The 13,421-nt window shown below is 38.4% G+C and overlaps 1 protein-coding gene across 2 annotated transcripts in view; it reads right to left on the bottom strand.

Moving 5' to 3' along the window:
* Positions 1-216: 216 nt before the first annotated feature.
* CCDC158 (coiled-coil domain containing 158) overlaps positions 217-13,421 on the bottom strand; it is a 77,639-nt gene continuing 64,434 nt past the window's right edge. For both annotated transcript variants that reach the window (XM_066280830.1, XM_066280831.1), the window contains exons 18-23: positions 11,615-11,674; positions 10,670-10,729; positions 6,621-6,688; positions 3,583-3,741; positions 1,938-2,045; positions 217-323 (exon numbers count right to left, since the gene is read on the bottom strand). In XM_066280830.1, coding sequence (XP_066136927.1) covers positions 247-323; positions 1,938-2,045; positions 3,583-3,741; positions 6,621-6,688; positions 10,670-10,729; positions 11,615-11,674 — 532 coding nt within the window. In that variant the 3' untranslated portion in view covers positions 217-246. The remainder of the gene's footprint in view (positions 324-1,937; positions 2,046-3,582; positions 3,742-6,620; positions 6,689-10,669; positions 10,730-11,614; positions 11,675-13,421) is intronic.

The following is a 13,421-nucleotide window of genomic DNA, read 5'->3' as shown; positions in this document are numbered from 1 at the left end:
ACAAATAGTTATTCCAACACACTAGCATGAATTAATACCATATAAGTTATAAATACTTTCACATCTAGCTTGAAGCTTTACTGAGAGGGCATTCAAGAATAGTTTATTTCAAAATAGAGTTTATAGGACAGGGTATATCTTTTATTAAACTTTCACATAAAAAGAAAAAGTTCACAGGGGACTAATTATAGTAACACCACAATTAATTGGGCATCATCTCTCTGTAAAGAATAGGCAAGCAATGTGTCATTTTAGTAACAATTTTTCCTGGTCTTTCACTTTCTGTATCCGCTTTTCTTGATTTCTGATCATGGAAGACATTGCTGAAAGTGTTGACAGAACAAAGTTAAAATAGCAACATTTACTGAGGCTTTAATTCTATTTTATGTTTTTTTGTGTGTGACAGAGACAGAGAGAGGGACAGAGAGGGACAGAGAGATAGGAAGGTAGAGAGATGAGAAGCATCAGTTCTTTGTTGTAGCTTCTTAGTTGTTCAGTGATTGCTTTCTCATATGTGCCTTCACGGGGGGGCTCCAGCAGAGTGAGTGACCCCTTGCTCAAGCCAGCAACCTTGGGCTCAAGCCACGTACTCAAGCCGGATGAGCCCATGCTCAAGCTGGCGACATTGGGGTTTTCAAACCTGGGTCCTCTGCGTCCCAGTCCGATGCTCTATCCACTGTGCCACTGCCTGGTCAGGCTCTATTTTGTGCTTTTAAAAAAGCCAGCTTGTCACTGTAGAATACATACATTCTTAGCTCAAGAAGTTCTTAAAAACTGCAAGGTAGCCTATTTTTAAAAGACATGTTATGGAATAGAGCTAAGGATAAATCTTCATTCTTTCAGCTATTGTAAATGAGCACAATAATTATTATTATTATTATAGAAGTAATACACATTAATTGTAAATAATTTGAACAACTCAGAAGTGTATAAAGGGAGATAAAGTCTTAAAATTGAAGATTAAACTTAAAATTGAAGATTTTTCCTGATATACACAGGGACTTGGAATTATAGTAAGGAATTTGGAATTTTCTTTAATAACAATTTCACATAGTAAAATATGTGGATTTTGGAGTTAGAAATTCAAGATCAAGCCCCAGCTCTACCATTCAAGTGACTTAGAATTTATTGACTGATTGTGATCTTATCTCCAGTGTCTCCTTTTCAAGTGACATAACATTAGTGCCCACCTCCCGGTGTGGTAAGGCTCACATGGAGAAACTTCTATAAAGTTCTGAGAATAGGACCTGACAAAGAGCTAGTAAATGTTCAGTAAATGCTAATAGCAACTATTATTAATAATAAGACTAAATTTATTTTATAAGAATTTGTTCTTAGAGAAATATTTATTATCCTTCATCTGAAACTTATTTCTCTAGAGCTGGAAAGATGGGATAAAGTGTATATTCCAAAATTAATTTCCCTCTGAGAAAAGGCTCCAGAATACATACATTTATATCAGAAAAGCATAAAATGTCATATCCGTCCCAAACCCCTGGGAACATACCCATTTTCTCCCATATCCATGGGAACATCCACTTAGAACTTAAGCCTAGAAGTTGCCTATTGTCTACAGAATATAATAATTTCTCATCTAAATAGCTTTAGTATATTTATAACTAGTTCATCTTCTTATTCAGTAATTGATTATGCAGCATCGTCTCAGAGCCCAGGCTAATTAAAATCCCGTGTAAGGCTAAACACTTATTTTGTTCTCTGGCTATTGACTGCAGTTGTATCCTGGCTACTGCCTTACAAATGCTTATCTGCAGTAGAACAGGGCTAATCCAGGGGTTAGTCATGGTTAAGACCCTTATATTTTGACTAAGGTTACTTATTCAAGATCCTCTGCAGTGGGTCAATAGATAGGAGGCTTAACCTGAAGGGAAGGAGAGTATTCTTTTGAGCAAGGAGGACCTGCCAGATGTGCACTGTACCTTGGTTCTTCATCTGTAAATCTTCTACCAGCGTCTGCAAGCTTTCCAGTCTGTTCTGAAGCTTCCTGCATGTCTTTCCTGTGGTTTCTATTGGCTGAGACTGTGAAGCTATTAGAAAATTGCTTAGATGTGATAGTAAAAGTCTGTTTAATATGTATTTTAGAAATCTTCCAATTACAGGTTAAACAACCTTTCCTTTAAAATAATGAAAACCTCAAAACACTAAAGTAATGAAAGTGTCTTGTCTAAATATTGTAACACTAGCTTATTTTATTTTGTTTCAGACCAACCTGATAGACTCTTATTTAACTACACAGCATTAAATGGTATGAGTGAGAGGAATACGTTTAAGTTTAATGATATATTTTGCATTATAAATGGCAGCTTTTTATACCAAACTTTAGAGTATGAACTTAGGGTTTGGAAGAGCAAGATTTAATACTGATTCTGGCAACATTCTTGAAGATGTATGAGGCCAAGTGCAAACTGTAGTTGCTGTCACCTGAATGAGGACAGTGTTATGAGACAGAAGAGGGATGCTGACATGGCCACAGTGAGCTGAGAATAAATATGGCAGTAGGAACTGAGGAGGGGCTAGACATATCCAAGCTATTCTCTAATAAGTAAGCTGAGTTGTGTCAACGTCTAAAAATACTTGATTGGAAATCTCAAGATTTTATTATAATTTTGGTCTTAGTCTCTGATGCAGCAACTTGTCTAGTTTAGCCCTTATCAAAGGGAATGACATCCTAGAGTGCTGGGGCTGTCTGAGTCACTGCCTTATATAACAAACATTTCAAGTTCAATATAACATCTATTTAGTTAACATCCACTTATTTATCAGGCACTTATTCTAAATCAAACATTTTTCCCTCACTGGTCTTAGCAAAAAAATAAAAACTTAGAATTTTAAAAAATGAGAGCATTTTGCCTGACCAGGTGGTGGTGCAGTGGATAAAGTGTCGAACTGGGATGTGAACGGACCCAGGTTCGAGACCCCGAGGTTGCCAGCTTGAGCACGGGCTCATCTGGTGTGAGCAAAGCTCACCAGTTTGGACCCAAGGTCGCTGGCTCGAGCAAGGGGTCACTCGGTCTGCTGAAGGCCCGCGGTCAAGGCACATATGAGAAAGCAATCAATGAACAACTAAGGTGTCGCAACAAAAAACTGATTATTGATGCTTCTCATCTCTCTCCGTTCCTGTCTGTCTGTCCCTATCTATCCCTCTCTCTGACTCTCTCTCTGTCTCTGTTTAAAAAAAAAAAAGAGCATTTTGATAAGTTTGTGGGATAGATACTTGCATTCACAAAGGCAGAGGCGGAAGAGAACCATTTTAAAGAACATAAATAAGAAAGGTCAGAACATTTAAGAGCAGACCCAAAATTTTACAATAAATAGGGAAAAAATTTATTATTCATGACAGAGAAAGAGATAATATTTATATATAATATCTATGTATATTTATTAAGGGGTATGTGTATACAATAGGTATTCTATTTAAATCAGACCCACTTAAGCTACACAGCTAGCTATTAGAACTTGCATATAAGAACATGTAAAATCTTATTCTGATTATAGAAAGGAACTTTCAATTTACCAGAGCAGGAAAATCAATTAATCTCATCAATGGTATTAGATCATTCTTACCTTTATCAGAACCAGGTGAGTGAACAGGCTTGGTGGATCTATACTGAGACGTGGAACCTATTGACTCTTCAGCCGAACTAGTTAGGAGTGACTGAACTGGAGACTTCTTTGGAGAAGATTGGAACGAACGAGTAGCTGAATTTTTCACAGAGGGACTTACTAAAATTTTGCAAGAACAAAAAAGTAAAAGCAGAGATTGAATTAAAAATAGTACACTACATCGCTCTAAAGTCAAACTTTCATGAGAAAAATGTTTCCAATGATGGGGAGAGGGAGAAAGGATGCTCTAGCAAATACCCGAGGCTCTGGGGTGGGGCTAAAAGGACTCTGCACAGAAAGGGGCTGTGTCTCAGAAATAAAGACATACAGAGCAAGACCTGCCCTTGGGGCCGAGAGGTCCAGCTTCAAATCTTATAATTCCTAATGGTATTCAGCTAGTCTGGGATTGTCGGTGTGCTTACCTGTCTACCACAGGTGAGCACAAATGCTCTCCTGAGGAAGGTGACCTCATTCTAAACCTCATACCATCTGTATAATTTTTTATATGTCTGTTAGACAATAAAAATAACTAGGCATATGAGGAGACAAAACGATATGGTGGAAAACAAAGAGAAAAATTCGGATACTAGATACGGACCCACAAGGTCCGGACGGTGGAGGCATAGACTACCACAGACACAAAGAGCATCACTGCACCGCCCACACAGGCTCTTCTGATGGAAAGAAAATCATGCCTGGACGTAGCAATAAAATCTACTAAAACACAATCGAGGCAAACCAAAGACAAAAACAATCTTAACGCTGCCGGAAGGGCAATAGAGACAAATTGCATTTAAATGAGCAACCATTAAACTTGGAAGTGATTTCTTAGTAGGAACAGTGGAAGCCAGAAAACAATGGAATATTTTCAAAGTGAAGGGAAATGTCAACCCTAGAATTCTATTCTCTGCAGAAAATATTCTTCAAAAGTGAGCATAAAATAAAGACAAGTTCAGAAAAACAGAAACTGAGAAATTATGTCCCCAGCAGACTTACATTAAAAGAAACATTAAGGCATAAGTGAAATCATAGCAGATAGAAGACAAAGTGAAAATGTTGTGGATATATTTAAATGAATATGAACTGTACAGAACAACACAAATTATCCAGTGTGGTATTTACATTTATAATTAAACTATGTGACAATTGTATATAAGTTGGAAGGATAGTGAATGGAGGTAACATTCTAAGGTATTCATAATGTATAAGAAAAAGTAAAAGCACTCATTTTTATTAATCTATTAATGCAAGGATACATTTTGTATTCTCTTGCATAGAACAATAAAAATATATAAGTGGAGGAATTGCTAAATTTCAAATAAATGCTCCTTTCTTCAAATATTAGTTCTTAAAAGATTTCTCACAAGTTAAATATTTAAAAATTAAGAGTTTGTATTTATTTAATATTATATTTTGATCATATATTCATATCCATACCTCTTTATAAAAGAGACAATTTAAACTTATTTTTCACCGACCCTGTTCACCTCATATCTCAATTTTCCCTCTTTATATTATTGCTGTCCAGCTTTATAGCTACATTTTTGTTGATTATGTGTCTATTAAATTACCCTTACTTTTCAAATCAAACATATTTCCTATAATTATTTTTTTTAAGATTTTATTTATTCATTATAGAGAGGGGAGAGAGAGAGAGAGAGAGAGGGAGAAAGGAGGAGGAGCAGGAAGCATCAACTCCCATATGTGCCTTGACCAGGCAAGCCCAGGATTTTGAACCGGTAACCTTAGCGTTTCCAGGTTGACGCTTTACTCCCTGTGCCACCACAGGTCAGGCCCCTATAATTATGTTTTAAAAATCTCTCTTAGTGTTAAATATTCTTTTTGTGCAATTTTCTCTAGGGCGTCCATCATGTCCATGAGTATGATTCCATGATTCCAGCCATGCTTATCCTACGGAAAAAAAAAATTTTTTTTTCCAGAGAGAGAGAGAGAGATAGACAAGGACAGACAGACAGGAATGGAGAGAGATGAGAAGCATCAATCATTAGTTTTTCATTGCGCATTGCAACACCTTAGTTGTTCATTGATTGCTTTCTCATATGTGCCTTGACCGTGGGCCTTCAGCAGACCGAGTAACCCCTTGCTGGAGCCAGCGACCTTGGGTTCAAGCTGGTGGGCTTTTTGCTCAAACCAGATGAGCCCGTGCTCAATCTGGCAACCTCGGGGTCTCGAACCTGGATCCTCTGCATCCCAGTCCAATGCTCTATCCACTGTGCCACCGCCTGGTCAGGCTTGAAAAAAAATTTTATAAGGCTTTCTTTTGCAACATTTTTTCTTTTACATTTTTGTCTGAGTTATGCCATTTTGCTTTTCAATAGGTTCTGTTATCTTTCACTCTCTTCCCTGACATCATTGTTTTTATAGAGAACATTTTTGTCTAAAAGTCTCTGGCAATTGTATGGAGGACCATCTTGTCGCAATTTTTCCCCTTCCTTTCATTGACTCTATGAGTATTTGTTGAGCATCTGCGGTGTACCAGCAAGGGTCTAAGTGCCGGGGATAGATCAGGCCACCAGACGCTCCAAGACATCTGCCCTGGTGCAGCTTTTGTCTAGCCGGAGGGGGTACACAAGGAAATACATAAATTGGTAAGTTACATAGTAAATAAAAGATGTGTAATTTAAAAAAGAAAAAGGGGTACTAGCAGAGTGGGAGGATTACAGTTTTTAAATAAGATTGTGACAGTCTCACTGGGACAGTGACATGTGAGCAAAGGCTTTGTAGGAGGTTAGGGGTCAGCAATGTCGAGGGGACAGTGGGTGGAAAGGCTCTGATATAGGGGCTGCCTGGAGTGTTCAAGAGCAATTCAAGGACGGGTGAAGCAGAGGGAGTGGAAGGGGAGCAGCAGGAACGAGACCAGAGAGTTAACAGGGACCTGTAGGTGACGGTAACAGCGTGAGCTTTTATTCTCACGAAAATAGGAAGCCACTGTAGGGTGTGGAGCAGGCCCTGTCTCAGTGCTTCCGTTGAGAACTCACCTGTGGATGGGAACGTAAAACAACTTGAGGGGTCCTCCAGCTCTCCTGTGTGTAAGATGACCGGCCCTCTGGAAGCACAAGAACAGTCATGCAGACACTGTGTTTCAGAAACACCGCACTGATGTTTATGGACTGAAGTGAGCTAATGCAGGCAAAAGCGATGGCTTACAATACACACTCAAGGTGGCACTCCTAACCCCAAACTGCAGAAGTCCTAAAATCCCCTATAAGGTAGGGCTGAAGTATTATCTTTATGCTTTTGGTGCCAGAATGAAAATGTAATATATAATCGTAGCTAGAAAATTCATTTTTGTGTATTAGCAGCTATAAAACCCAATTATTTCTCTCATGGATTCTAAGAGATGAAATCTTAATGACTTATTTAAAATTTTTTTAAAAAAAGAAACCTCTTTTAGCGATATTAGCATCATTTTACAAAACTATCAGACCGATTTAAATCAGTAAGTAGAAAAAGCCACGTGGTTCTCAGTATGGGGATGTTACGGCAGCAGTTCTCAGGTGGTTCTGGCAGGGGGTTTGTGAGGTCAGGACTCTTCACTGTAATACTAAGATATTTGGTAACTCTCAGTCTCTTACAAGTGTACAGTGGCGTTTCCCAGAGGTACCATGATGTCTGATATCACAACAGATTACATGCAGATGCAGACATAAGAATCCAGCTTTTTTTATTAACCCATGCATTAAATTGTAAAACAATACTATCTCAGTGATCTTTCGGTTGAAAATATAGCTATTTTACACATGTAATACATTTTGTTATTTTAAATAAACAAATAAATAAATATTATTGTCTTAAACTTTAAAAATGCCTAAAAGTAAATTTTATTATTTTCCAATACCTACAATGACATAGTAGAAATGACCCAGATAAACAAAATCTCTTTGGAATCCTCCGTGGTATTTTGAGGGCAAAGGGGTCCTGAGACCCAGAGGTTTGAGAATAGCTATACTAGGAGAAAAGTCTTGGAAAGGAAGGTCATGGATATGTTGTGTGTAGTCTGAGTTAGCAGAGCAAAGGGGCTGTTCTTGCTGCAGGATGCAAAGGGGAACCCTTGAAGGTTTAAGGACTGGGCAACAGATACAAATGTTACCTTATATGGCAAAAGAAGTTTGCAAAAGTGATTACATCAAGGATTTTGGATTATCTGGTTGGGCCCTAAATGCTATCCTAAGTGCTTTTCTAAGAGGGAGGCAGGAGCAGATTTCATGAAGAGAGAAGATGACATGAGAATCTCAGCAGAAAAATTTGAGGAGGCTATGCTGTGGGCTGTGAATATGGATAAAAGAACCACAAACCAGAGAATGCAAGAAAGAAAGCTCTAAAAGCTGGAAAAGTTAAGAAAATGAATTAGTCCTAAGAGCTTCTAGAGGGCGTGTGGCCCTGACTATATCTTGACTTCACTGAACTTGATTTAAGACTTTAGGCCTCTAGGCCCTGGCTGGTTGGCTCAATGGTAGAGTGTTGGCCTGGCATGTGGATGTTCTGGATTCAATTCCCAGTCAGGGCACACAGGAGAAGCAACCATCTGCTTCTCCACGCCACCCCCTCCCCTGTCTCTTCTCCTTCCACAGCCACGGCTTGATTGGTTCAAGTGCATTGGTCCTGGGTGCTGCGGATGACTCCATGGAGCCTCCCAGGTGCTAAAATTAGCTCGGTTGCCAGCATGGCCTTAGATGAGCAGAGCATTGGCCCCAGGCGGGGGTTGCCAGCTGGATCCTGGTTGAGGTGCATGCGGGAGTCTGTCTTTCTATCTCCCCTCGTCTCACTTGGAAAAGAAGAAGAAGAAGAAGAAAAAGAAAAGACTTCCGTCCTTCAGAACTGTAAAGACAGATGAGTTTGTATTGTTTGATGTGACTAATTTTGTTACAGCAACCATAGGAAATTAATACAGGCTGTTCGAGGGGGGAGGGGCTTCAAGAAGAAAATGGATTTAAGAACTGTTTTAGAGTCAAAATGAGTAAGATTTGGTGACCAGAGAAATGAGACAAAGGAGAAAGAAGAATGAAAAGTAATGCTCAGATTTAAGTGTAGGTGCCCTGGGAAAGCGGTTGCCACCTTGTAAAACAGGAGAGTGGGCTGGAGGGGAGGGGTTTGTGGAATGGCCATCTTAATTTATTTGGTCACTATAATCTTTGGGTCATTATGTTTCATGTCCTGAAACATTCATATAGAGATGTAAAAAAAAAGGGAGCTAGATATTATGAAGCCTTTATTGAAAACCTTCCTTTAGCATAATGTTGCTCATTAAATTGTAATAACATAACTGAAAAGTCAATTCTCCATAAAATTTCTGAGAGATGTTGCTCTCAGAATAATTCAAGCATGAACACCAGAGTTATTGTTTCTTTTTTTATTCTGTTCTGGGCATGTGGAATATATTGATTTCATTTATATGCCTGCAGAAGTTTCTAGATTAAGAAACATTACTACAAGGTGTTGATTTAAAAAAAGGTGCTGCACTTACAGTGAGGTAAAACAGCAATTGTGGTACTCTTTTCTCATTCATTTGTGAGTTTAGAAAAATGGCCAGTTTGCCAAAGTAGAGAGCATTGGAATGCATTTCTAATTTTCTATATAGTATGTATCATACTTTTCAGAGCTCCGGTTAAATAGTTAAAAAAATTACTTCTTCCTGTTTGAACACAAGTGGGACTGGGGCCCATCTTTTTCTCACCATTCTCCTTTCTTTACAAGCACCTCACTGCTGAAGGAAGTAGTTCTCTAGTCATGGGAAAACTACAGCAGAGCTTTCCTTAGCTTGGGGAAGCAGCCCCCCCTGTGCCCCTGGCCTTGGACTGGGCTCTTTTTCTGACAGCTCAGTCTAGATTCCCAGAATTTAGGAGCCAGCTTGACCTGAATTCAAATACTGACTCCACTATTTACATGCTCTATGACCTTGGCAAGTTGCTAGCAATCTGAGCCTTCATTACTAGCCTGTACGTGGGGATAATAATGCCTACGAGTAGGTAGACTTAATGTGGTAAGTTTAAAACAGCCAGAAAATAGAAAAATAAAAACATGCAGTAGAGAGCTGCAGATATTATTAATAGGAACAATGTAGTGTTACATACCCAGGTGAGAAATAAAATCAAATATTGTTTTCTTTAGGTTAAGAGAAAGATATATTTAGAAAGATTCAAGTTCATTGTATATTGATCAAGTAGCAGGAACAGTAAGAAAATGTTTATAATACTTAATTCAGTCACTAAAGATATATTTACTGAATGGCTACTATGTGACAAGGGCTTGGTGCTGAAGACACTGTGCTGACTGAGCCCCTGCCTCACTGGACTTTACAAACTATAGAAATGACCCCTGGAAGTATAGTCTTCTCACTGGAAGTCTGTCTTTCTATCTCCCCTCGTCTCACTTGGAAAAGAAGAAGAAGAAGAAGAAAAAGAAAAGACTTCCGTCCTTCAGAACTGTAAAGACAGATGAGTTTGTATTGTTTGATGTGACTAATTTTACATTTGATGTTTACTAATTTAAACGGTAGAATTCATTTTCACATTCTTATGATATAAAAAGTGTGCTGATATATCTATTTTTTATAGGTGGTGAAAATAGAAAAGAAAAAAGTAAGCTTTTCCCCCAGGCAGTCAGTTAATAAACAGACCTTAGATTGTAAGCCACTTGAGGGCAGGGCCCATGTCTGTCTTGCTCACTGTTCCATTCTAAAGTCCTAGCACGAGGGTGGCATATCATGGGTAGTTAACAATCTCTTCAGTTAATGATACTTTTTTAAATTTTTATTTATTTATTATTTTTTTATTTATTCATTTTAGAGAGGAGAGGGAGAGACAGAGAGAGAGAGAGAGAGAGAGAGAGAGAGAGAGGAGAGACAGAGAGAGAGAAGGGGGGAGGAGCTGGAAGCATCAACTCCCATATGTGCCTTCACCAGGCAAACCCAGGGTTTTGAACCGGCGACCTCAGCATTTCCAGGTCGACGCTTTATTCATTGCGCCACCACAGGTCAGGCTTCAGTTAATGATATTTTGAAAGTCGCGGCTATAAGATCACATCTTACCTGCTGAGAGTTTCACTTGATTTGCTGCCTTCCGTGGAGTCCCTTAATGAGTTGTTGCTTCTGTTGGTAGAGGGATGGGGGTGAACAACTATGCAATGTAAATTTTAATTTAGTGATAAAACAGAATTGTTCCTCTGAGCATTGCATTTAGACAAATGCAGATTCAAAAGAGTGAGGTTGGGGCACTGGCTCTTCCAGGTGGAGTAAATAGTATGGGGAAAAGCTTGGAGACAAAGAAACGGGGATCAGGAGCAGCTGGTCTAGATTAGAGCATAACAGAGGAGTAAAGTAACTGGTGACAAGTTAGGGAGGTTCTGCAATGTCAGCCCGAGGGACCATGTACTTAATGCAGCAGACAGTGAGGAGCACTAAGATCAGCAAGCAAAGGCCTCTGTGTCTAAAATGAATAACAAATTAACATTAGCCGATTTTTCTTTTATGGCAAGGCCATTTCTCAGATTTTGTCTTTGTTTAGGGGTTTTGGATGTCATATCCTTATGTTCTCTTTATGATTCCATTTACAGATTCAGCTATTCAATTATTGATGGAAATAGGGTTGCTTTCAGTGAGGTCCTTATCCTATATTGAGGCTGGTATCATTTCCTTCAAGACTACCTTTCTCACAAAAATGATGTAAGCCATTTTAAATACGTGTAAATGTAGAAAAAGTCTCCTGTTTCTGGTATGACACAGAATATAAATATCATCATATGGGTAAACAGCAGGGGGAAAAAAGCCTATTGAATAATTTACAGAAAGTAAATTACTTCAGTACAATTCATTGAAATCATATTTTAGTTTCAATTAAACAATGGGACAGCTTTTTCAATGCGCACAAAATGCCCATCAATTCCCATGTAAACTATCCAAATAGACTTTCAAATTACCTAGTCACATAAAATTCTTGGACAATTATTTAGATTCAGAATCTGAGATTCTTTTTACCTATGGCATTTCTCTAATCTTAGGCTTGATTCACTAATGCAATCTCTTACTCTATCATCTCTATATAAATACAGTGGGTCCGTAAAGTCATGGTGCACTTTTGACCTGTCACAGGAAAGCAACAAAGGATGATAGAAATGTGAAATCTGCACCAAATAAAAGGAAAACCCTCCCAGTTTCTGTAGGATGATGTGGCAGCATATGCGCATGCGCAGATGATGACGGAATACTGTGTATACAGCAGAGCAGCCCACGGCCATGCCAGTCGAGATGTGGACGGTACAGAGGAAAGTTCAGTGTGTTCTGTGGCTCGCTAAATTTGAATCCGTGACCAAAGTGCAATTTGAATATCGGCGTGTTTATAACAAAGCGCCACCACATAGGAATAACATTACTCGGTGGGATAAGCAGTTGAAGGAAACCGGCAGTTTGGTGGAGAAACCCCGTTCTGGTAGGCCATCAGTCAGTGACGAGTCTGTAGAGGCTATATGGGATAGCTACCTAAGGAGCCCTAAAAAATCTGTGCGTGAGCCCACATCGAACTGCACTGAATAGTATGACACTGGGAGAGCTTTCCTTTTATTTGGTGCAGATTTCACATTTCTATCGTCTTTTGTTGCTTTCCTGTGACCGGTGGAAAGTGCACCATTTTACGGACACACTGTATAACTCTCAGTTAATTATACAAAGAACAATTCCCAGATTCCATGTATTTTTAGAATAATCAATTGCTCATATGTATTTAACTCTTTTTTAAAGCACAATATTGGATTTTAGGCCTCCAAGCAAATTTTGCAAAGAGCTTCCCCTGAAGTCCATTAACTCAGAAATGTTTTCTTGGTCTGACCCATGGCGGTGCAGTGGATAAAGCATCAACATGGAATACTGAGGTCACCAGTTTGAAACCCTGGGCTTGTCTGAAAGCCAGTCAAGACACATACAAGAAGCAAATTCTGTGACTTGATGCTTCCTGCTCCTCTCCCACTTTCTGTCTCTCCCCTCTTTCTAAAATCAATCAATAAAATCTTTTAAAAAAATGAAAGAAAGGTTATTTTTGTTCCTTGAATCTTAAAAACTTTAGACAGAGGTTAAGCTTTGGTTAAAAGGCCATTTGTAGAATTTCAGCCAACAAACATAAATTCTCTTAAGACAGGGGCCAAATAGATTCATATTTAATACAGTCCAATATAGCTCAAGCCCATAATGGCAATCTTGTGGAATAATAAGTGCCAGGAGCCAGGAGCTCTCACTTTAACTTTTGGCTTTGCCTCTTTGCTTCATAGGAGGAAGCAACTCAGTCTGTGCCTAATGTATTCATCTATTAAATGAGTTTAGTAATCCTGCCCTGACTTTGAAGGCATATTAAAGATTTATGACAAAAATAAAAGTGTTCTGCACATGTAAGTGTTCTTTGATAGAGTGGCCAATAGACTGTTTCTGACCTGTGATTCAGAGTGTACAATGTTATGTTAGGTAAATTAGGCAAATCCAGCTAACATTCTGCAACCTTTGGTTAATATATACTAACTGAACACTTAAGAAACTGGAGGTTGTTTATATATAAATGTTATTTCAGAAAATATTACTTTTAGATATTTGTCATATAACCAAAAAATGAATATTACAAAAATGTTGTTATAATACTAACAGTTAGTATACAATTAGTATTATAATACTAAAACTATAGTATTAGCATATTAAAATGCTTTAAGTTAATCTAATAATAATACCCAATAAAAATTTAAAACACTAGCTCTTGGTTCCTGAGGTTATCATTAGAGGAGAGAGCAGAGCAGAGAACAGAAGG

Source organism: Saccopteryx bilineata, chromosome 5 (assembly GCF_036850765.1).
Source record: "Saccopteryx bilineata isolate mSacBil1 chromosome 5, mSacBil1_pri_phased_curated, whole genome shotgun sequence".
Lineage (NCBI taxonomy): Eukaryota > Metazoa > Chordata > Mammalia > Chiroptera > Emballonuridae > Saccopteryx > Saccopteryx bilineata.
This window is presented reverse-complemented; position numbering and strand designations above follow the sequence as displayed.